This window comes from Urocampus carinirostris, chromosome 6 (genome assembly GCF_059441175.1).
Source record: "Urocampus carinirostris isolate Australia breed hairy pipefish chromosome 6, RoL_Ucar_1.0, whole genome shotgun sequence".
Taxonomy (NCBI): Eukaryota; Metazoa; Chordata; class Actinopteri; order Syngnathiformes; family Syngnathidae; genus Urocampus; species Urocampus carinirostris.
This window is the reverse complement of record NC_142354.1, coordinates 25502591-25528470: the sequence shown is the minus strand read 5'-3', so window position 1 is coordinate 25528470 and position 25880 is coordinate 25502591. Positions and strand designations below refer to the sequence as shown.

Genomic DNA, 25880 nt, shown 5'->3' with positions numbered 1-25880 from the left:
GGTATAGTAGCGATGCAAGATTAGGACTGACCAAGCTCATTCTCCAGGACACAGAACAAGAGGGCAGGAGGAGAGGAAGACTGAAAAAGAACTGGGCCGACAACAACATTAGGGAATGGACTGGTTCCAACTTTGCCATGACCAAAGAACAGGCCAAGGACTGTTAACGGTGGAATAGGCTGTCCAGATTTGTGTCTTCATTGGTGCCCCAACACCCATGCGGTTAAGGCCTCCATAAACCATGTACATGAATTAAAATACTAACTTATAGCACTCATAATGGATTATACAAAAGCAAATACACACTGCAAATAGTAAAGTAATTGCCATTTACTGGGACAGAGTCATGAATCAAACTCGAGCACCTTTATTAACATCAAAATTATTGAAAAACTCGTTAAAATCTATTAAAAATGATCCAAAAACTGTATTTAACAGTTTTACATTATATAATCAAAGTCATTGAAACTTAAAAGGGAATATACAAGAAATAAAAGAACAGCAAGCAAAAAAAAAAAGGAAAAAAAAAAAGGAAATGTATATGTTGCATAAAATGATTTAGCTTCTCTACTGCAAATGAATTGGTAAACCATAGACTACAGGTGCAGCTCCAACCAAGTGCTTCATTAGGGTGGCATGCCGTGATGGACCAATGCAATCCAGCAGGGCACTCCCAGACTTTGATGAGAACCAGGATTTTAACAAGGCTTCGGTGAAGCGGTTAATATCTTTATCCGTTACATCCCACAGGTTTCCTAAAAAAAAGGGGCTGTGGAATTCAAAAGAAGAGTCAGGACATTTTTTTTCCTCAGGTAAACATCTTTTTCATCTTGATTAAAGGTTATCTCAAATTATTAAAGTGTGAGGACAGCGGACACCCTAAATCGGTTTCCAGCCAGTTGCAAGGAACACAGAGACAGTCATCTCACTCACTCATTCATTCACACCTAGGGACAATTTTGGACCGGCTATTTAACCTGACATGTATTTTTTTTGAATGTGGGAGGAAACCGGAGTGCCCGGAGGAAAAGCACGCGGAGAACATGCAACTCCACACCGCACAAACCACTGCCCTAACGTGCTGCCCCGGAATCAAATTTAAGTTGGCAAAAAATTGAAACAAACACAACAAAAAACGCAAATATTTCTTGCACAAAAGACATCGTGCCTCATTCACATTACTTGGCAGAGCTTTTAGTCATGGCGCAAAACGTTCGTTTGACAGCCATTTAGAAAAAAGTGCACAAAACAAGAATGTTCTATATAATGAAACAATGAAAAATCCAAATGTTTGTCAATTAACAAAAACACATACAAATATATGCCATACACCTGCAAATACGCAAGATACGTTTTTCCTGCCACCTTACTTCAAAGGTCATGTTATATTTGGACTTTTGATACAAAAAAAAAAAACCCAAAAAGCAATACATTGTGTTTTAATATCTTTTTATCCACAAGAAAATATACCAATAAAGTAAACACTTTTTTAAATAGTCAACAAATTTATTTTTGGGTTGTATATATTTTTGAATATGATTAACCTTCCCAATATGAAAATTATATGTAACATGCTTAAGAATCTGTCTCTTTGTTAGAGGTAAACGTACCATTATCATTCTTTTTTATTTATTTTCTCTTTTTTTTTCTCTGTACCTCTGCAGCATTTTCTGTTCCTTTGAAAATTGTTAACTTAGTTTCATGATGAAACAGTTGAACAATAAAGTGGAAACTTTCACCCCAATTTTGTTTGCAATGATCACCCCCCCAAAAAAACGGTCATGGGGCTCTCTGCTGGACCAAAGTGGTACTACAACAGAATAGTGTGAACTCTTATTTGCATTGATGTATCGAACTTGGCTCAATTATTTGTTGTAGCCCTAATATGGAGTTTTCAATTTTGCATGTGCATTTAAGCATGTTAAGTCAATTACGAACATATTGTCAGAGAACATCTCTCCCTCATGTCGGTGTTTGGTAAAAATGACAAAATGTAGCCAACACTTTCTTTTGCAGGAAGTTCTTCCCATTACGAGCAACCACTGTGAAAGGCTACCATTATTTTTTGCATTGCCCATAATTGGTAATCCTTGCAACAATACACATTTCATAGTGCATGCGCCTATCCTCTTGGGTGTGACCTGTATTGGGCGATGACGCTTCACATGACATACAAACTAATGTTAGCTGCAGTTAATTATAATGGGGAGAAGAAATGCGTTGGCAAAGTGAAGCAACCAAACAACAGTGTCTGTGTCATTTTTAAGCAGACTTGTTGAGAAACATGGCAACAATTTCAATCATTTACAAGCACTTCACCCAAAATCTAAGGACTTTTCAATAATTGAAAACATTAAAATTCAAGAATTTAAGGGATTCAAGCACCTGTTTGAACCCTGCCTAAAATTGTAACGATGGTTTAAAAAGGCAAAATCTTCTCTCACCAGCCTGCTATGAGGTAATTGAGAATGATGCCCTGTCCTTCCTGATCCCCACGCACAGCAAGTGCAGCGCTGCTGCAGCCTATCAGCAGAGAGGCGGCTCTCATTGGTCGCTTCAGAACCGCTTGGCTGTCAAGGAAACGTGCTCCTGCACCATGGCCCAAATAACTGAAGTGTGCAGAATAGGAGTAGATGAGACAGATGACGGGAAAATAAAGTTATTTGGGACCAATTTGTATATTCCAACCAAGCTCATATTCACATTTTAACAACCTAATGGACGTACATGTATAGATCCTTGGATGCCAGAGCTTCTTCCAGCTGTCCAGGTTTTGGAGCTTGTCCAAATACACCATCCCAATCTGGATTGCTTGAAATAGTAATAAAAGGAAAACGCTGATTAGAAAAAAGTTCACCATTGCGCAAATTACATTTGTCTAACCTTTTGAACCACTCTTGAAATTGTTCTTTGCAGTTTTCCAAATTGTCATCGGGGTCTACGAGGTAAAATGTACTTTTGGTGTCCACACCATGTGTCAAAATAGATCGAGGGTCATTCTGAAGAAGGATAATGAAATAACGGATTACCAAATTAATACTATATTGATATTAATGCTGTGATCATACTTCTTTCTGAATGCTTAGTCCAATCAACGATTGCAGAGACGGCATGCGGCTCACAGAACGGGACTTCAAAATGGAGATGCTCTCCCAGGGCAATCTTTGAAGGTACTGTGAAATAAAAGCCAATCAGTTTGAACCCTTGATTAAATGTAGACAGGAGATGCACACTAAAAAAAAGTTAAGTAAAAAAATAATCCAGTTTGGGACAAGACTGACTAGTTGGGTTGAATTAGATTCCTGGGTTATGTTGCAAAAATGACCAAAAAAACCCCAACAACAAAAAACAACGGATCAATTAGTTTAGGAATGTCAAAAATACGGCCAGCTGGCCGGACCCAGTAGATTGGATGATTTAACCTGACCCGTCATAAAATTTCCAAGTACCCTATTTTCAGGAATGTAAATTGCATTTTTCTTTTCATAGTTTGGCCAGGAATCCGACTTATATGAGAGATTATTAAGACAGTCTCGATCCGGCCCCAGAGCTAAACAGAGTTTGACATCCCTGACTTTTTTGAAACTTATTGTGATTAAGGGCTATACAAATAAACATGACTAAATTCCTACATTATACAAAACAAAAAGCACATTCCTAAACAACCGCTCAAGAAAAAAAAAATAGTTGAAAGCACAAATGTTTGGTCCTTTATTTAAAGCCCTACAAAAATCAGGCACATGTGCCTTAAACCCTCTAAAAACATACTGTATATATAGGAAGCTCGTGTGTTGTATAAAACAACCCCAAAATGTGGGTATTTGGTTTTAAAACAACCCCAAAAAAGTAATTCAAAAACCTCCTGGATTTTGTTAGTATAGTCACCTGAAAAAATTGGGTTGTTATACGTGTTATTTTGTGGGAAACAACCTCACCAAAAATTGTAACAAAACGAAGAGTTGGATCAAATCAATCCAAGTACAAGAACAAACCATTTCATACCAATTTTGATATTTTTTGTGCTAAATATAATAGATTTAAGTTCAGTACCTTGTCAAGAATGAGAACCACATGACCACAAGGCTCCTCTCTGTCCATCAAATGCAAAACAGTCGATTGGAGAAGCTGGTCGCAATCATTGTCCCATTGAGGACAAATCCCCAGAAAAAAGCTTTTCAATTCTTTTTGAGACAGCAGAGGCATTGCAGAAAGTAAAACCTAGACAAAAGTCAAATTTTGAGTTTTCTCGCCTAAAAGATGAAGGCACAGAAAAAAAGAAGCACCTTTATCATCTCGTCACCGGCTGTGACTCCCTTTGCACGCAAAATCTCGCATAGCTGCTGGGTCTTTGCTGGGAGTTTGGGATCTGATGAAAGAGGCAGGAGAAGGCTCTTCCAGCATCCCAACAATTGCTCCATCTCTCTGACCAATTGCTAAAACAGAAAATAGCTATTAAATACCGCAAATCCCGGACTTCAAGGCACTACTTTTATACACTGACTGGCCTTTTTTTTTTTTTTTCCAGGGCGGGACAAAAACTTTGTCCAACAATATTAGACGGATTAAATGAATGAGTAAATAACAAATACTAATTAAATTGTATGATTAATGACCTTTTCAGTTATTTTTAGTCAAGTGTGGATAAAAACAACGCCAACTGCGCCAGGTCTAATTTTGCCATTTAGTCGACAAATTCCTCAAGTGTGCGGTGACAGAGAAAACCCGCAAGATGCCCTTTTCCACGACGCATGTGCAAAAAATGCAAAACATTGTGATGGTGTCTGAAAACATTTTTGATGGCTTTTAGAGGATAGATTTTTGCAAACATTATTCGTATAATACATAAGAGGAAAACGGGGCTTTGAATAGTGATTTGCTTCTCGAATCGAATCTCTGAAGTGTGTGCCGCCTAATGATGAGTGGTTCATGAATGGCAAGTTGATGTGTGTGTGGATGGCATGTGTGGTCCCGTTAGAATCCCCGCAAAATGGGTATAGCATGTGATTGTGGCATCATTTTGATACATCAATCTATCAAGCAAGGACCACAAATGTCACAGCAAATGCAATAGTTAAGGTGCAAAAGTATGTCGGAGCACCCAACATCCAGAGAGTTAAAAGTACTTTCAGTATTGGGAATCACAAATATTCACTACCTATCGTGTACAAACTTACTATCTCATATCTATGCACTGTTTAATCAGTACCATGTGAAAACGTTTTTTCAAAGGAAGTGGAATTCTCTGAAGAAAAAGACAACGCCCCAAAACCTTGGAAAAAATAGTTTAAAAAAAAAAAAATGAACAAGCACCCAGGGATGGGCTCCAAAACCCCCGCTACCCCACTGAGAGCAAGTGGTGCAGGTACCTGATGGATGGATTAGCAGTTTATTTTACCCCCTTACTTCACATTTTCACTTGTTGTATAAGCACTAACAGCTTCATTCACAAATGTCCTCTGCTTCCTGCGATTAGTGAACAACTGTGTACATGCATTACAAAAACTCTACTTTAGTACACCAAATAAAGCCTACTTGTGTAGAACTAGTCGTGAATTACACAGCGTTTAGCCACAATGGTCGCCTCTGATGTTTAAGACATTTGCATGTCCTAACCCATTATATAGACCACAAACCATTTTTGTTTTGATCATGCCAATCCATTCTGCTAGAAAGACATGATACATACAATAATCGCGACAAAAGTTTTGTTTAAAGCGCAGCGATAAGAAGCATAGTGCACGCTCACGCAAAGGGGAGTCAGATTTTGCCGGGGAATGGAATTTAGGCACAATGCTGGCAGTGTTTCAGTAGCAATGTACATGTGAGGAACTGTCTAGAATCAGCATGGCCTTTTTTTCATCCTTGTGTGTATTTTGGAACAATTATGGTGAACAAATGCAATTTTATTGCCTAATATTTTATTCTGAATTCAAACAGTAGAAAGTTGCTTACCTCAACTCGAGAGTCAAGCACCCTGCGGTCCCCCCACCACACAGCTTTATCAGACACACCATTGAGCGCCTTTAGAGCCACCTGGATACTGTCCATCTCCTGGACCAGCCATCTAATTGAGTGCTATAGAAAGCCAACACAATTATGAAGCGTTAGGACAAGTTTTCATATATCACCACCAAGCAGATGTGTATTTTTTTTAAATTAAGGATTTGTGAAGGAGAAAAATGATCGGGTAATGTCCCACTCAGGCACCATATTAGTGTTTAATGCGCACACCCAATTTTCAATATATATATATATATAAAACGATTAAAAAAAAAAAAATCACTATATATTTTTTTCACTTTTTCTCCGCCCACACTAAGCGTTGTGACAAACATTGTTGAATAGTGCAGCCATGATAAAAAAAAAAAAACCTCGACAACGTAACCTATGACCACAATACCAAAATTAACTGAACAATATTTGATGTCCTTCTGATTCATCATCAGATACACAAAAGAGTAGTTTTCCTCATCTTACGTTTTCTGTTATATTTATGTATTTCTGGATGACTGTTCTCTCCATTCTCTAACATTCATCTTTACTAACTTGAATAAAGTGTGATGAGAAAAAGCCAATGACTTTTCGTAAATCATAACTGGGGGTTAAGATTCAGCGCTCTCATTGCAGCGACTTGGGTTCAATTCTCGTTACACTTAATGTTTAGTGATTGTAGCCAACGATATTTTCAACGGATTATTGGACAAATTCGGTTATATCCTAGACTTTGTTTTCTCGGTTTTATAACATTGGTCTCTGTAGTAGTGAATTTTTGGATAACTGTTTGGTTTCCATGACATTTAGCATGATCTCTTCTCAGTCTGAGTTGCCATCTAATGGGTACCAGTATATCATTAAAAATTTAAAGAAGACTAAATTGAAACTTTAAAGCTATATATTGGTAATAGCGTAAAACAGCAATGTTTAGCTCACTTTTCAGTATGGGCGAGGGAAGGTGAGGAAAGAAATAAAGAGGCGCCTCACCTCTGCGCACAAGCCATGGAGAATAATCCCATTTATTCATTAAATGTCCACGCAAGTAATGTGGTTCTTGTTACCTAAAACAACCATATGTGTCTTGTGGGTGATAAGATGCTGTTGCACTCGATCTTTTACGATTGTGGTCAGTGATATTTTTCACTGATCAATTAGTGCGAAAATACGGTAATAGACTACCGTAAGGTCTCTTGTATAACACACACCCAAACAATTCTTAAAGTAGAAAAAAGAACTTTAAACACAAATAAATAGATTACTCTTCACTCTCAGGCAGCAGTGTCATCATGTTTACCGTCTCAGTGGAGGTAGGAATGTGTACAGTGACGGGAGCAGATCCCTTTTTCAGGCGGGTCAATAGGATTCCTTCACCCATTTCCCGAGCTTTTACACCGGGGACGGACATCATACAGACGGTCACATCTTGGGTAAGGAGAAAGCAAAATGTGACAATATTCTTATTTTAACACCAGAACAATCAAAATTAACTGAGAGTTGAAACATGGGTACACTGACTTGGAAGATTTTCCATTTGATGCATAAACTCTTTGCATTGGCTTTGAGGAAAAGCAGAGAAATCAGCTGTTGGAAAGGAAAAGAGTTTCTCCAACTGAGACAAGCGCTGTTCCGTGGTGGCAATGGGACAAGGCTCATCTAGAGAGAGACTGTTCATCTGATCTGCAATCCCACTGGATGTTTCTCTGAGCTTTCTAATAAAAATACACAATAAACATAACTAAACGACACATGCTAACTGTAGTTTATAAAACTGCATGCCTCATTTACATCAGAGAGCTGGCAAGGTGTCTGATGGTGCGGTGCCGGCTTGTAATGCCCAAAGACTGGGAGTGAAGCATGGCTGTTGTAACGGGATCCTGCTGTCCAATAGACAATGCCAGAAAGGCACAGAGGTTTGGAAAAGTGGTGGGATGGGGGAAATGCTGAAGGGCCAACCAAGCAGCACGGAGCAAAGCTTGGATATCGTCCAAGGAAAGATCGTCTACAAAAAAGGAAACAGATCATTCTGATTTAATAATGCTTCCGACATGATTGTGTATTAATGTTGATTAACATGCAGTACTGTACAGTACTAATTTAGCACTTCCCAAAATGTATACAACCATACATTTTAAAATATTTTTTCCTGTAACCTTCATGACAAAACTAAAAATATTTTTTGTATTTTACCATTTACTTTACACTTATTTAATTAGTAACAGTCTATGAATAATTTTGAATTAAAGGAATGTATGTTCTTGCGATACAGAATCTATCATCCGCGAGGAAAGCGAAGGTGATGTTTTCGTTTGGGATCCAAGTAGCGATATGCATCGGTTTGAGAGTCTGTGAAGTCATTTCTAAACTCCTACAAACAGTCTGGTAGGTTACAATAGATGTGAAAAATGCCTCCAAAAGCTAAATCAGCACTTTTGGTTTCGTTGATTCAGCATAATACAAGCAAACCAGGGACGTCACGCTTGGGGTTAATTGACTCAAAACGGGAGATTCCACCCAAAATGATTTCGCATCCTAACACTTGTGATGCTCTAATGGCGCTCAGCCATTCTAGTTATAATGTATATCTGTTGAATTATTGGACTCAATTGTAATATATCAAAAATAAATCTAATATTAATTTTCACACATATTAATTAAAAAGCAAGTATAAATACACAGCACTATTTTCTGCACTGGCATCACTTCCGGTTCCGGGTTATCGAGTGGCGGGAATTTTGTGTTGCTCACGTCGTCGCGTCTACGAGATTGTTTTCAGATTCCTACTTTAGCAGAATTCTGGATTGAGACTTTTTATCTTGAAGTTTCGGGTAAGTATCTCGGACGATTGGCGCAAGGTAAGTGCCGCGCACAATTGTTTTTACAGTCGGAAGCTGCTGCCGATCGTTGTTGAAGGATATCCCCTCCCACGGCTGCTAGGACGCTCTTGGCATCCGACGCTTACAAGTAAGTATGGGTTGCTGTAAAGGTTGCTCCCGTGTCCGTAGGCAGGTTGCCCTTCTAGAGGGACGTGTCCGTGAGCGAGAGCAGTTTAAACGGAAAATGTTAGGTGCCTCGGACACCACTGCTAGCGTGGGTTGTAGCGAACCTGCTAGTCCGCTTAGCATTAACCCTAAACGGCATGCTAATCGCGGTGAGCCAATTCAGACGCATAACAAGTTCAGCCCCCTAGCTAGTCCCACTCCACCCCGGTCTACTGGCTCCCGCACCCTAGTTATAGGTGACTCCATCACCCGTAACATAAAGCTTAGCACCCCAGCCACGGTTATGTGTATTTCTGGGGCCAGAGCACCCGACATTGAGGCTAATTTGAGGGAGCTGACGAGCAAACCTAGACACCAGGACAGGGCTAGCTACACCGATATAGTCATTCACGTCGGCTCCAATGATACTAGAATGAGACAATCTGAGATTACAAAGAAAAATATTGCTAGGACCTGTAATCTCGCCAGAAAGATGAGTCGGCATCGAGTAATTGTCTCTGGCCCCTTGCCTGCGAGAGGCAATGATGAGAGGTTTAGCAGACTAGTCTCGCTAAACCGATGGCTGGCAAGTTTTTGCAATCAGAAGGGATTTAGGTTTGTGGATAACTGGCCTGCTTTCTGGGGCCGACCTGACCTGCTGAGGAGAGACGGCCTTCACCCTAACTGGGAAGGTGCTCTCACTCTTTCTAAAAATATAGATTACTGTTTAAGCCTTCCATGACAGGATACACTAGTGCAGGCCAGGTCACAGGTGATTAGTGAACCTGTTACCATGGGTGTGGAGTCTGTAACGCTAGAGCTAACTAGCGCTATGCTAGATTCATGCAATTCACATAGTTTTTGTAGTTTAGAGTGTTCTACTGACTGCACCATACACCCTGATTTATACTATTCTATAGCATCTTCTTCTGTGCCTCTTACCTCTGTTTCTCCCTTGTTAGGTGAGGAGGGAGAAGAAATAACATTATTTTCTACCAATAGTCATCCTGCTACTCCACTGGTCAACAATATTCCTGTGGTATGGAATTCGGGCCGCATCTGCCGTCATGCAAGGCACAAGACCCGGGACCGGCAGTCGAATCCTGTGGTGGTTACCACTAAGGTGCAAAACTCGCGAAAGGTTTCAGCTCAGTCCACAGTGCTGAAGCTTGGCCTTCTTAATATTAGATCACTAGCCTCCAAAGCTTTACTTGTTAATCACCTTATTAATGAACACAATTTTAACCTTATTGGCCTTTGTGAGACCTGGTTGAAACCAAATGAGTTTGTAGTGTTAAATGAGGCTTCTCCCCCTAACTTTGTGAGTGCGCACTTGGCACGACCATGCAAAAAAGGTGGAGGTGTTGCTCTTATATCGGAAAATAGGTTGAAATTTACTTCTAATACCCCTACTAGTTTTAAAACGTTTGAAGCACTTGTTATGAGGTCATTAATGTCAACACCAATTTATGTAGTTGTTGTGTATCGCCCACCTGGACCATACTCAAATTTTTTGGAAGAATTTTCTGATTTGTTAACAGACTTAGTTACGTATGCGGATAATGTTGTAATTATTGGTGATTTTAATGTTCACATAAACTCCCCATCAAATTCACTTGCAATTGCATTTAAGTCACTGATGGATACATTTGGTTTCAATCAAATAGTTGATGTGCCAACTCATAAAGATGGGAACACTCTAGATCTTGTCCTGACCCGTAGTAGCCTCAAATGTTACAGTGTTACCGTATCCTAATGCCATCTCTGATCACTATTTTGTTAAATGTGAGGTGTTGTTTAATGTTTACTGTGATAAGGAAAATATAGGCTTTAGCAGTCGCAATATCCGCCCTAAAACGGTGTTAGCCTTAAAAGAATTATTACCTACGGTAACTGCAGCCTTCCCTTCGTACACTGGGTCTGTTGACTCACTTACAAACAACTTCAATACTGCTTTGGTAAATGTTCTTTATTCTGTGGCGCCCCTAAAGTATAAATTCCGACCCAAGAAGAATACACCTTGGTTTACTGAAGAAACTAGGTTACTCAAACAAAGTTGCAGAAAAATTGAACGAAAATGGCGCACTACTAAGCTGGAGGTTTTTCGACTGGCCTGGTGTGACAGTTTGCTGAAATATAAAGTAGCTCTTGCCTCAGCTAAAGCTTCGTATTTCTCTAAGATTATTGTTGAACATAAGAATAATCCAAAATTTTTATTTGACACAGTGGCGAAATTTACCAGACAACAACTTAACCCAAATGGTTGCACTCATTCTGCTAATGACATTATGGAATTTTTTAATAAAAAGATTCAACTAATCAGGAATGAAATTTTAAAAGAACGCTCTGTTTCCTCCTCCTATATCAAAGATGTGGAGGTGCTAGGTATGGACTGTGTCAGCGGTTGTTTAGAAACATTCTCCAGTTTCAATGAATTGTCCCTTGATAATCTAACACAGATGGTCAGTAGGGCCAAACAAACTACGTGCCTGCTTGATCCGTTTCCAGCTTCACTGGTGAAGGATCTGTTTGAGATCTTAGGACCATCAGTTTTAAATATTATTAATATATCGCTATCCTCGGGTATTGTTCCTGTAGCCTTCAAGTCTGCCGTCATTAAACCCACGCTTAAGCGACCTAACCTTGACCCAGAAAGCCTAGGTAATTATAGGCCAGTGTCAAATCTGCCATTTCTTGCGAAATTACTTGAAAAGGTCGTTGCACAGCAGCTAAATGACTTCATGTCAGAAAATAGCCTTTTTGAAACTGTCCACTCAGCATTTAGAGCAAATCATTCTACTGAGACAGCCCTTGCAAAAGTAACCAATGATCTCCTTTTAACAATAGATTCTGGTGCCTCATCAATGTTACTGCTGCTGGACCTCAGCGCTGCTTTTGATACGGTCGACCACAACATATTATTGATTCGTCTAGAACGCATTGGTATCTCAGGAACTGTACTCTCTTGGTTTAGGTCCTACCTGTCAGACAGGATGCAATGTGTTAACTATGGCAATATGACCTCTAAACAATCTAATGTCCCTTGTGGTGTTCCTCAAGGCTCTGTACTTGGCCCCTTTCTTTTTAGTATTTATATGATCCCGCTTGGTGACATTATCCGCAAGTATAATATTAGTTTCCATTGCTATGCAGATGACACTCAACTGTATGTGCCACTGGAAAAAACTGGACATTTAAGTTTTAGAAATCTGGAGGATTGCCTTACTGAGATTCAAAGATGGATGTCAAATAATTTTTTACGCCTTAACCCAGAAAAAACTGAAATGTTGATTATTGGTCCAGCTCACTGTCGTCATTTGTTTTCAAACATTACCCTGAACCTAGACAAATGTAATATCACCCATAGTGACTCGGTCAAAAATCTAGGTGTTATATTTGATCCTAATCTGTCGTTTCAGTTACATGTGAAAAATATTACTAGAATAGCTTTCTACCACCTCCGTAATATTGCGAAGATTCGTTCAATGCTGTCCCAATCAGATGCAGAGATTTTAATTCATGCGTTTATTACTTCTCGGATTGATTACTGTAATGTATTGCTTTCTGGTCTCCCGATGTCTAGCATTAAAAGTTTGCAGCTGGTTCAGAATGCGGCAGCTAGACTTTTGACTAAGACTAAAAAGTTTGAGCATATTACACCTGTATTGGCCAACTTGCACTGGCTCCCAGTCCACTTAAGATGTGACTTTAAGGTTCTCTTATTGACATATAAATGTTTGCATGGGCTTGCACCCTCTTATCTCTCTGATTTGATTTCCCCCTATGTTCCTGCACGGAGTCTGCGCTCGGAAAATGCCGGTCTACTTGTGATTCCGAGAGCCAAGAAGTCTGCGGGCTCGAGAGCGTTCTCCATCCGGGCCCCGGTGTTGTGGAATGCCCTGCCTCTGGAGATAAGATCTGCAACCTCAACGGAAGTTTTTAAATTGAGGCTTAAGACACACTTCTATTCCAAAGCATATGATTGATGCCCACCTCGTATTCTGTTTTGTCCTGTCTTTTTCTGAGGCCTGCCTGGCTGATACGAAGGAGAAGGATGATTTGGGATGGGTCAGCGGACCGGGGTCTGACCTGCAGCATGTCAACCCCTGCATTTACCAGCTGGCGTCGTCGTTGATGTCATGCTCTTTCCGGACATTTTCAACATCTTACCTAGTGTTTACTATTCTGTGTACAGTAATGCTAATTGTAATTAACCCTGTTCAATCCTGGAAGGGGGATTACCACATGTGAGGTCCTTTCTCAAGGTTTCTCTTTTCTCCTCACACTGAGGTTTTTGAGTTTTTCCTTGCCCGCATGCTGGTTTGCTAGTTTAAGATCAGGTAATTGTGTAATTTTGTAACTGTAATCCTGTGCAGTCCTTTGCGACATTTTTGTGATTAAGGGCTATATAAATAAATTTGACTTGACTTGCAGCAGCCAAACACATATGCCAAGCTGCCGTTTGTAGACTTTCAAAAAAGTCATCCCAGAAAAGCTGGAACTGAAGCTACATACAGTGGGGGTCTGCCTGAATTATTGTGCCACTGGATCAGGGACTTTCTCACAAACAGGACTCGGGTGGTGAGAATTGGGCAGATGACATAAAACCTCCCCTGGTTCTTAGTACGGGCACGCGACAGGGGTGTGTGATCAGCCAAGCCTTCTTTACGCTATTTACTTGCATCCACTGTTCACTGCTACAGTCGTGAAATTAGCTGACGACATTACAGTGGTAGGTCTCATCTCATTGTGAATTTCCCTGCGGGGATGAATAAAGTATCTATCTATCTATCTCAGGCAACAATGAAACCCATTAGAGAGGATACACAACAGATCTCACGGTGGTGCTGAACACAGAGAAGACCAAGGAGGTCCAGAAAGATTAAGTCCCCCTTCTCCTGAATGGAGAAGTGATGGAGCGGGTTGACAACATCAAGTTCCTGGCCTTCCACATCACATTACTCCTGGTCTACTTACTAACACTTGCCACCTGGTGAAGAAGGCTCAGCAAGTACTCTCTTCCTCAGGAAACTTAAACGGGCTGGCCTCTCCCTTTTTACACAGAGTAAAGTGAAACAAAATGCACTGAAAAATCAGATTTCGTCTGGAGAGCGTTTTTTTCTGAATTTTATCATACAATGTATGATATGGCTGTCAAAAAAAAAAAAAAAAAAAAAAAAAAAAAAAAAAAAACTCAAAATAGTTTGCTATTTTGGCTTTACAGGTCAAAAAGGGTCTGGACCCCAGTACCTATACAAAACAGAATAGTCTTGAAAAACAAAAATGTACATATCTGTACACAGTATTTCCCTTTTGTGTGAAAATGATTTCATTATATCAGATTTTCAACTGCCTTTGTGAATCTGAACTTCCATTGTAAAGAATTTACATCGAGGTTGCAAAGAAAATTTCATTAGCATTTTATTATAATGACAATCTTGAACTGATGATTCCATTTTTTAGCCAACCTGTTTTGGTCATTTTTTTCCCTTTCAGAAAACAACATTGGTATCTGTGAAACCTTACCTGGTCTGAGGTCGGGATAATGAAGGAGAGTTGTAGGGCTTCTAGCCTGATGCCCGGTCTTGTCAAGCAAGTGTTTTCTCTCCAAATCACAACCCAATTCCCTTCGCAACATCCCAACAAAATGTTTATCTTCAAAGAGTGAAAAGAGGAGAATAAATTAATAAGGTTGTAAGCGATTGCTTAAACTACTGTCAGTTGTGGTCAGTCAATAAAATCTAATCGTCAGTGTTATTTCCTCATTTTGACCTTAATTTCAATCCTGTAGAAATGGAGATTTTACCTGCGTCAAAGTCTTTTGTCTCAGTGTCTGATGCCCTTAAGTCCTCAAGGCTCATGTCTAGAATTTCATTCGTTTCCTCTTCAATTGCCCTCATTTTGTCGGGCTCCTCCTCGAATTGTAACTCCTGCCCAGAGGCCTTTCTGGTTCTTCCAAGTCTTAAGGAACGACGATACAGTGACTGTTCGTCTTCAGACGAAGTGTCTCGTAATAGTACATCATTTTTCTTCTTTGTTTGCCTTTTAGGTAAGACTTTCTCCGCAGGGGTGGCTGAGGCCTTCTTTCTGCAAGTTGCTTGTCTTGTGGTGGGTCTCTTTTTGGACACTTTTTCAAGAAGTTCTTCCTGACCAATGTTCTCTGAATCACTCTCATCGCTAAACTCCACCTGTACAAAGAGTTTAAATTGCCATTATTCCAAAATCCTACCATGCAGTCATTCCTTTATCCAACTCATCTATAGCGGTCAAATATTTTAAGTCATTCAATGCAATTAACGGCTAGACGTCTAACCTCCTCTATCCATTTATCGTGTTTGTGTATAAGGCACAGTTTTTACCTTAAAAAAAAAAAAAAAACCTCAATGTTTGGGTTCACTTCCTATGCAAAGTTTTATGGTAGTATACAGGGTTCCTCCTGGTTAAAAAAAAAGCTAAACAAGGCTTTTTAATTCCTTTTGAAATGATATTTAAGACTATGTCGATAAAAAAAACCCACAAATATTTCTTGCACACAATACATACGTGCCTTGTACACATAACCATGCACAGCTTATAGCTGCGGCAAAAAATGCTTGTCGGACAGCCACTTCTAGTTAAACGGATACGTTCACATCGTCCAAAGTAAACATCTCTGTCCCAAGTTACCATGTGCATTGTGGATATACCGAAGACATGCGCCTGCTCAGAAAGGCTCGACTGGAAACAAGTCAACGTTTTGCTAGTTCTGCCATTGTAGTCATGTGGTGCTTTACACGAAGGCAAATCAGTGAAATATTAAGGAAAAATACAATTGATACATGTTGAAGATGTTTTAGCTCAAACAAATCTTTTTAATGTGTTCACATTCAAGACTTTCACAAATTGGATTTAAGACATTTTAATGCCAATTAAGGCCTTTTGAGAATCAATTCAATGCCTTTTAGGACTTGAAACATCCGCGGGGACCCTGGTATATTACTATGTTCGTGCAAAAATACTGCTGACCCCAAACACTAAAAAAGGGATGCAACAGGAATCGAATCCATATCGCGGTGGTGAGAAGTGCAGAAGCCTAACCACTTAGGCATTAGATTTTCTCTCACTTTTTTAATTCACAGTACATGAGAAAAATGTCAGGAAAAAAAACAAAAAAAATAAATCATCCTGAAAGATTATAAATAAAAATTACTATCAGGGAAATATCTCTTTGGAGTATCTTACAATGATTCAGACTTTGAAGGACATTAAATAAATACATTGTAAATTTTATGTTGGTATTGTGGTCATAGTTCATGTTTTCAATTACCGTAAATTCCGGACTATAAGCCGCTACTTTTTTCCCGAACGTTCAACCCTGCGGCTTATTCAGTGATGCGGCGAATTTATGTAATTTTTCTAACGGCCGCCAGCGGCGCTCGAGTACAAGAGGTAAGATTTAGGCCATTGGAATATATGCGCCGAGGAAGACTGCAATTTCTTGGCTTGTGCATACAGTGGAACCTCGGTTCTCGACCATAATCCGTTCCAGAACCCTGTTCGAAAACAGATTTGTTCGATCACCAAAATCATTTTTCCCATTAAAAAGAATGTAAATCGTTTTAATCCGTTCCAACACCCTGAATTTTTACCTTGAATGTTAAACGTAAACATAAAGCTAACCCAGGCTAATCATACGTTTGCGTTATCGTAATCTTCTGTACAAAAGACTACGCTAACATGAACGTGTAAAAATAAAAAAAGGGCTAAAACACTTCGTACACCTATATTAACAGCGAAAGCAAAACGAAGCACGTTATATTATTATTATTATTAAAGCTTTGAAAACTCTCTCGGTGTACCGTCTTTCTTTGTAAATATGTGTAACGATGTAGAATATGTATTTGCAACTGTATATTTTTTGTAATGTATTTATTTCAGACACTTATTCTGATAGGTTTAGCATGGGCTAATAAAAAAGGGGCGAAAAAAACGCGAGCTGACGGAAAGTGGGGACCAGTAAAGGTGAGTGTTTGTGGACGCAGCGGACAATAGTGGATATATATTCTTCCCACCCTTACCTTTGGAAATATACACTTTTTTCCTTGGATTACTTTCAACGGGACCCGGACTCTGCAGGTCTGCATCAAACCTTAAGTACCGGTATCATTTTCCGTTCATTTTGCCGGCCGGGATTTTTGGACTGTGTACCTTTATGAAGGACATTCAGTTTCAATCGCGGGACTTAAAGTCGGGTTTGGGTTAATTTTGTGTTTGTGTTACATCTTTTCAATGTGGGCACATGCGGCTTATATACAGGTGCGGCTTGTGTAAGTACAAAATCGGTTTTCCTCTTAAAATGTGGTGGGTGCGGCTAATAATCAGGTGCGCTCTATGGTCCGGAATTTACGGTAGTTTTTATCATGGCAGGACATATTCAACAATGTTTGTCACTTACAATGTTTAGTTTGATCTGAGAAATCGTTAAAAATTGTAAACCAATTTTTAATCAGAAACTAGGGGTGCGTGTGATAGACGGATAAATACGGTAGGTAGGCCGGCAGTTTTTACATTGCAGGTAGGAAACTGGTTCGTGTATTTGTACAGCTCACCTTAAACCGAGATTTCTTGATGCGTCTTGGAGCAGCAGGTACACGCTGAACTTTGTCTTTAGCAGGTTGGAATTCATCAAAAACCTGAAACTGCAGCCGAGAGGCAATCTTCTGTGAATTCTGTGCTGTGTTTGGGGCTTTTGCTTTATGGAATGGCGTAAAGGCAATTGCGGGTACTTCTGTGTTAAAGTCAAATGCACCAAGATCCCTTGCAGACTTGGACCCAATCACTGGAGTTTTAAGAATTGGCGTCATTGGAAGCATAATCGGAGTCATTGGACCTTGGGTCTTCCCTTTAGCTGTAGATCTTACATCTTTGACTTTTGGCTTTGAGACCCTGCCTCTTGTCTGCTTCTTGGTTTCAGACATGCACAAAACGTTAGATTCTTTGAGTGGAGATTGGTATAATTTTAAAACTTTAGGCTTTTTGGGTGCCTTCCATGTCCACACATTTGAAAAAAGTTCCTCAAGCCTGCAACTTTTCTTCGCAGCCAAGGCCAACAATGACACTATGGCCTTGGTTGCCATGAGACCTGCTTCCACAGCCTTTAGTTGCGGGTGGTGCGCTGACTTGACAAAGGCTAACCCAGCTTCAACTACTTTCCTTATACTGTAGACTTTACTGTGGCTGGGGTCAAGTCCAGAAATGGCCATGTGAAGGTACACACGACCCACCAGATCATGCATGAATGATGACTTAGGAGACCCAACAACAGGGCCAACAGTTGGAATGTATTTAGCCAACTTGGCCTTAAGTTTGGCAGTGACTGTTTTACAATGAGCCAATGTTGCCTTGTGAAGTTTAAAACAATTTTTGGCTTCGGAATGGTCGAGCTGGAGAATCAAGTTTGCCTGTACAGCACCCCAACGAGTGGTAACGCGACCAAGAAGGGGTTCGGAGCAACAAAGGCACTGGCAGGTTGGTTTGTGTGTGAGGCATGAGAGCCACTGCTGAGGTTTGGACTTGAGAGGTGGGGAGCTACATTCATCTCTCACTATAGGTTCTTTGACACTCCACCTTGTACTTAGGATATTCTTCAAGTCGTCCTCCTCAACCGGTATTGGAGAATGAGATTTTTGCACCGGACGACCTTTTCTTGGTTTGATTTTAACCTCTGGCTTTGACTCTGGATTTGAAAAATCTGGACAGACAGAAGGCTGGTTACACATCAAACATGCAAAGCCATCTTATGTAAAATACCATGTGTTTAAATTTTTTTTATGAATATTAATAATTTTTCTAGCAGATAATTTGTACATAAAAAATAATAATAGGACTGGTACTGTGCTGCAGTCTATTACCCAGGTTACGCTTCAGTGTATTTGACAGGGGCTGGATTACCGACTTTGTGAGTGCCATGTTAAGCATATTGAACATTTGAGAAGTTTTTCTAATAATCAACATGCTTTTGAATTTCACATCCAGATTTGAAAGAAATCAAACTTGTCATCTTCAGCATTAATACATTTTAATTTAGTTTGACATAATTATGTCATTTGTGATATTTTTTATATTTACTGTAGCTCTTGAAGGATATAAAGTGTCACTTTGGGCCAACCTGAGTACGTATCGAGAAGTTCCCTGACTTTGTCCAAATCCAATCCACTTTCATCCGTTTCCCCCATCATCAATTCCAACTCAGCTTTCACCACCAACAGCTCAGCACACCTACAAGAATAAAAAATAAGGTTGCTAAAACAAACCTACCTGTACAAAAAACTAGAAATGTTTTAAATAAGCAAAACTATTCCAAAATTGACAATTACGGTTATAAAGCCCCGTAAATTAGGTACTGTACTTATACTTGTAAAATGAGAATTTTTTTAACCTAAAAAAAGAACCCAAAGTTTAGGTGCGTGTTATATGGTAGTATATTACCGTATTTGTGCAAAAATTGATGATTTGAAAAGTATCGCCGACAACAAATCCCAAAACATGGGATGCGATGGAAATCGAACCTGGGTCATAGCAATGAGAGCGCTACATGTTTACCATTAGACCACCAGTGAATGAATAACCTATGAACAGGTATGAGAGTTTCTCATTATCACACTATTTTTTATTCACTGTACCAAAAACAAATGTTGGAGAATGGAAAAATACAAAGTTGTCCTGAAAGATAAAAAAAAAAAGCACAAAATTACTATGCCGGAAACAACTCTTTGGTGAATCTGATGAGGAATCGGACTCTGAAGGAGATTCAATAAATACATTGCAAGTTTTATGTTGGTATTGGATTTATAGTTTACGTTGTTAATAAATGACTTTAACAGCTGCACGTATTGACCAACTTTTGTCCCTTAAAATGCTTAGTTTGAGCGGAGTCAAATTGAAGCAAATTTTTATTTCAATAATGAAGGGTTAAGTCAAGTCACATTTATTTAAATAGCCCTTAATCGCAAATTGTCTCAAAGGACTGCACAGGTTACAATTACAGCATCCGCTCATCTTAAACCAATTAAAAAAAAAAATAAAATAAAATAAAAAAATAAAAACCCGCATGAAGAAAAACCATGAGAAGGGGCCTCACATGAATACATACAGTAGTTTTTTAATGACACCTCAAAAATTTGGTCAATTTGTTCAATTTTTGCACGGAATAAATGTACTTTTAAAATGGGTCATTTTCATATCAAGTAAACAATTGTCCTTTTTGAAGAAAAAAAAAACACACGAGAGTGTATTTTTTAATTTCACCTGATTTGGATGAGTTTAAAATGACGTGAAGTGTAAATGCTGTTGCTTTCCTGTAAAACATCACACAATTCAGACACTTACTGGCTCAGGGCTTGCAACTTGATGGCCAGTTTAAGGGCATCTCTACACTGCAGTCTTGCGTCATTAATGGCACCACAGCTTGTTCTCAGCACAATCACTTTCATTGAACATGTCAACACTTCAGACAGCACTCGCCATTTGAATTCTAGATTGTTTCCTGTTGTAGATTGAGAGTAGGGGGTACCAATACCACAAAGGCCATGGGTTAATGTTAAATAGTCTATTGCTGTATGATGACTATATGGTAAAAAATATAATTGCTAGACTAGGTCAGACGAATTAAATTGATCATAACGGTTACATAACATACCAGCATCAATGAAGCGCACTTCTGAGCATTTACCATCATTCCCATAATATCCTCTGCCCACATAAGTGACTAGCAATCTGCTTAAAAGATGCAGGCTTTCATACAAGGCAGTATCTGGGCTTTTAAAACCTGAGGTAAAAAAGGAAAAAACCTCAAATGATGTTTGCAGCTAAAGCCGGTTATGTGAATTTTGTAATAAACAGCCTACCGTGCTGTGTAATGCGGCACCGTTGGGCTTGAGGCAGCAATGATGCATCCAAACTGAGGTATGCGCTACACGTCTGAAGGGCTTGAGCTCGGAGCATATACCAGTCTTTATAACATTTCTGCTCATTGGACTCATTAAGCACATCACACAGGTAAGAAACTCCACAATCCACCTGTTGAAGTGGAAATACCAATTAAAAAAAAAATCTCTAAATTCCAAATGCAATAAGAACCACTGCTTACCTGTCCAAAATTGTAACAGCATTGAGCTTTCAACAAAATGATAAAAAGGGAGAGAGTGGAGGGCGCTTCAATGTTCGAATCAGCGGTGATCATTTTTTCAGCTTGTTCAGTCTGAGCCTAAAATGTCATCAACAGGGAAGTTATATATAATCAAATAAAATTTAACTTGTCATGCATCATCAGAAAAATGCTTTACCAAAGCAAGTTCAGCGGAGCCCATTTCCAAAAGGAGGCCAGCTGACTGACAGAGGGAGTGTGCACACCTTTGAGTGTCACCAAGTTGGCTGGAAAATTCACTAGCAAGTTTATATGCGTCCAAGGCTTTAAGAGGCTAAAATGAGAAACATACAATCAAGCAAAATGGAGAAAAGAGACTTTAAAAAAATGTTAATCAGACTCACATGCAAACTTCAAGAATGCTCAGGTCAAGTAGTTCAATTTATTTTAAAATAGGTGTCAAAAGCCCTACTTAGTTACCTTTCCCATTAATCTGAAAAGAGATGCTGTCAACACAATAGAGTCATGAGTCTGTTTAGGATTCCTCAACGAAGGCAAAACTGAAGAGTGCAGAAGAGCAGCCCACTCAGTCAGCGCTCTTTCCAAAGGTTGGCACAACTCTTTAAATGGAACAAACAAAACCAAATGATACAATAAGAGAATAAACTTATGCAAATAGTATATACATTTCAAAAGATGCAACAAATTCTCTGTTGACAACAAATTAAAAAGAGTACTTACTATTCTGTCCAGCCAAGCTGAATTTTAGACCATCATAGACCAAGATGTTGTCCTCATTCTTCTGCTTTTCCTCGTAATCCAAATCATTAGTTCCTATAGGATGTTCTACACATAAAGACTGCTTACGCATCTCTCGAAGCTTCCCGTCCCTTTCAATTGCCTAGCGACAAATATAAAGCAACCCCATCACAATCCAGCCTTTTTAATGGAATAAAAGCTACCATTAAAATATGAGATGCAGACCTCCTGAAGATGTTTTTCTAGAGAACAAATGAAAAGCCAAAGCAAAGCTTGAGCTTTGTGGTCCTTGAGCCTGCTTGTGTTTTCAGGAGTCTCTGGTTCCTCTTCAAGAAGCCGTAAAGCTTCCTGGGTAAAATCAACAGCCGTACTATGAAGTTAGAGAAAACAATTAGCATGAAAATTAAATAAAAATGCAGAACAATGCAGACATCATCATATTACGTCCTTACCAATCAGTCTGCTCACTAAAATCCTGAAAACACACGACATGGGCCATTTCAGTTAGGTAAACTGCACGCAGGAGGGTGTGGGAGCTTTCTTCATGGCAGATGTCCAGCAGATCACAAAGAGTGTTGTAGCGTTCATGGGACGTGTCTCTAGCTTCTTCCTTATAAAAACGCAACTCCTCCTCCAAAAGGCAGAGCATTACACTTTCACCTGGAACGTCAGGACCAAAGCCATCGCGTATTGTCCTACAAGATCAGAAACAACACACACCAATAAAACGTGAGTAAACCTAAATTGGAAAGTCTGACCTTTCCGAACCACTGCCAACCTTAGTCGGATGTCAGAGTCAGAGTTGCGTGCGCCGTCCATCTTGGTTTTCACCCACAAAGAAATGGGCTTTGTCATATGCATAGCCATTTTATTCCCCAAGACCTTCAGCCACAGGATGACCCAGTCCAGTGCCTGTTCCAGGTGCCCTGCTCGCCGAGATGACTGCACAATTAGCATGAAGGGCCAATTCAACTGGGGAAAGGTGAACTGAAATTATTCCATGAAGCAAAAAATTAACTGCGGTTGTTCAGAAACAGAAAGATTACCCGATCAATTGAAAGTGAAGAGGGGCCGTTTTTGCTTAGATCATGACACAGGATCTCAAGAAGTGTGAATGCCTGGTTGTAAAGCTGACGATTGTACAAGCCAGAAGCCAACTTGTTCACTGCGTTAACTACATAGGGAGAACAGAAAAATATAAAAAGTATAAATGTATATATTTTGATTCAAAATCTATGTATTTGTTAACACTGCTTCTACCTGCTTTAACAAGGAGGTCTTCATCAGACAGTTTGCGAATTTCAGACATCATACGCCCAGCTGTGGATTGGCAGTAGAGCAGCACTCTAGACAGAATGTCACTGTCCTCCAGCTAACAAAGAATGATTATATAAACAAGTTACACAATTACTAATCTATTATTATTTATTTAATATGAGTATTTTGAAAGGGAATCGTCTTTGGCTGACACTAGTAATTTGCTTTATTTTGTAACCTTAAAAATCAACATTTCTTGCCTACTCTGTGGCATCAAATGGACCAAGGACCAATTTATCATTAATTTATGTTATCTCCATGGGCACTTTGAACAAAAGGCGTTTTAAAATACAAGAGTTGAAATCAAAACGTATTCAAAAAAATAAATCAACACTAACATTAAACATCTTTGCAGCCCTTAAACATATTACACATAAACACATGACAAGCTACACCGTGTCAGCAACTTAATATTTTTATTTATCCAACCATCATGAGAAAGGATGTTCACCTGTGACTCAAGCAGGCTCTCGTAGGAAAATGAAAGTCCGTGGTAAAAATTGGTGCAAAGGGTCTGTCGTAGTCTGTTGGACTCATTTTTTAATATTGAGCTCTGGGGGGAAATAAAGATAATACATCCTTTAAAACAGGGTACAGTTCCATAACCCCCCCCCCCCCCCCCAAAAAAGAGACATTGTAAAAGTACCAACCTCCAAGATCCTTGTTATCAGGTCTTGGTGCACCTCAAGAAAAGATAACCAGGCCAAGAGCACAGGGCCACTCGATCCTTTATGGCAATTTTCCACAACCCACACAACCAATCCACATCCTCCCAGGACAGAATGTGTTGCATCTTCACCCAACTCAACAGGAAGCAACCTCAAGGCCCTGGCACACTTTCGTAAAAGCTCATCATTGGACTCATCGGGAATCTTCTTGGAATGGATTTCAATTGCCCACTTTGCTAGCTTTAGAGCTGCAGTCTGACAATCAGCATGGTTCTTAGTCTTGACATATATTTCAGTCAGGAAAATGGAAGCCATCTTATGGTAGCTAGCTTTACACAGCATCTTGATTATAACAAGTGCTATATCAAAAAGCGTGTATATACTAGATGTATCAATAGAAGGCATAGAACCATCAGTTTTGCAGTCTTGACTAGAAGTCCAATGTTTGGAAATCAGTTTGTGCATTTCTTGGAGAACAACTAAGGCATCCTCTTCAGTCACTGCTTTTAAACTTTTCGTGAATTCACCAATTGCACTCTCTATAAATACATAAGCTTTGGAAATAGCAACGGTTTCATTTTCCGATAACAGTAGGAAGTCAAATGCTTGAAACTGGCAACTTAATTTGTCTTTTGGATTGAGGTTCTTCTGTTCTGTTGTAGCAGAGAGTCCATTCCACAATACAGAAAAGCAGCTCCGAGTTAGAACATAATAATGTTCACCCTAAAAAAATTGCAATAATGACCGTTAAGCAAGATATGAAATACAAAGCGCAAATATGTTTTGAAAGAGTATATAACTAACCTTCTGCGTTGAGACAAGCCTTGAATAAAGCAGCACAGCCACACGTTTGCAGAGATTGGGGACTTGAAGGGAACTGAGATTCTTGATTGTATGAAAAATAATCTTTTCCATGTACAGTTGACTGTTTTGACCGACAGCATGGGCATCATAGCTGTGAACGGCAAGCTCTACAAGTTCTACCAATTGATCAATGTGGTCAAACTGCAGGGATCCAAGTCCAAGTTGCTGGTTACAGGCTCTGATGATCTTGTCGCACAGTGTGCTAGCATAAGACGGTATACGATTGACAAGGCTCTGAAAATACAAAACTAAGGGTCATTTATTTGGAGTAGAATCAAAGGATCAGTTTTAACTTTGAGCGATCTTTAAGTCCATAAAGTACAAAGACAAAGCACTATGAAGAATCACTTTTCTACAATGTTGGTACACCTTTTATGGCCAATTCTGAGCTCTTTTTAAAAGGACATTCATAGCTAATTTTCCAAAAATCTCAAGTACAATTAAAAGAAGAAATCTAGTGTGAATCATGCATTTTTCAGATACACAAATATACCTTGAAAACACAACATTCAAATTCCAGAAATTTGAAGGATTTCAAGCACCCGTACAAAACCTGTTTGAAACAGCTAATGGAAGAAAACATCTAAGACTGTGTATATTTATGTAGCAAATAAAATGTCCCCTGTCCACTGCCCGAAGATGGCTGGGATGGGCTCCAGCCCCCCCGCGAACCTAATGAGGATAAGCGGTACGGCTAATGAGATGAGATGAGATAAAATGTTCTGACTTGGACACTGATGTTAAAAGGTAGTTTGACTTGGAAATCCGTACCTCAAGCTCTTGGCACAACCGCAGCGTCCCGTTGTATGAAGCTGTCTGCGAAATTATTTCGTTGACATTCAGATTCTTCATTGTGTCTGTATCGTGTTAAAGAAATAGGTAAGTCACTTTCAATTGTTATAAATATTTTTTCAAAACTAAATGCTTTAGCTAACGACCAACGCCGGAGTTACGCGCTAACGAAAAATCCAACAGCAACTTACTTTTTTTCTGGAAAACCTTGACGGTATTGAGAGTATTTACAATAAGTACATGGTCTTTTAAATAAGCAAGGAAAGAACGACTTCAAGCAGGGAAAGTGAATTTGTTCTGAAAAAAGAAACAATAATGAAACGTCTGTATCGCCGCACTCAGTTTTGAACGCGTTTGTTAACCAATCATAAAGCTTATCCTCTT

At 39.4% G+C, this 25880-nt stretch overlaps 1 protein-coding gene across 1 annotated transcript; it reads right to left on the bottom strand.

The window, feature by feature from the left end:
- Nucleotides 1-315: 315 nt before the first annotated feature.
- Nucleotides 316-25824, bottom strand: espl1 (extra spindle pole bodies like 1, separase). The gene is made up of 32 exons (XM_088338438.1): nt 25688-25824; nt 25476-25561; nt 24645-24938; nt 23823-24563; nt 23624-23725; nt 23116-23227; nt 22902-23029; nt 22634-22827; nt 22308-22550; nt 22081-22225; nt 21838-21997; nt 21577-21716; nt 21296-21430; nt 21100-21216; nt 20858-21029; nt 20650-20778; nt 20340-20496; nt 19120-19229; nt 17561-18702; nt 14779-15160; nt 14499-14627; nt 7780-7993; nt 7510-7703; nt 7289-7416; nt 5953-6075; nt 4284-4433; nt 4051-4218; nt 3069-3173; nt 2884-2999; nt 2728-2811; nt 2445-2609; nt 316-769 (listed from the first exon to the last, which is right to left on the bottom strand). Exons 2-32 carry the CDS (start codon nt 25554-25556, stop codon nt 568-570), a joined length of 6462 nt encoding a protein of 2153 aa, XP_088194564.1. The 5' UTR covers nt 25557-25561; nt 25688-25824; the 3' UTR covers nt 316-567.
- Between the last annotated feature and the right edge of the window lie 56 nt (nt 25825-25880).

Coding starts and splice junctions, on each gene's coding strand:
- espl1 (XM_088338438.1), bottom strand. CDS start 25,556: ATGAAGAATCTGAATGTCAACGAAATAATTTCGCAGACAGCTTCATAC. Junction 20,779..20,857: donor GTGCCGCATTACACAGCACG/GTAGGCTGTTTA, acceptor TTTTTACCTCAG/GTTTTAAAAGCCCAGATACT. Junction 7,704..7,779: donor CACCTTGCCAGCTCTCTGAT/GTAAATGAGGCA, acceptor TATTTTTATTAG/AAAGCTCAGAGAAACATCCA.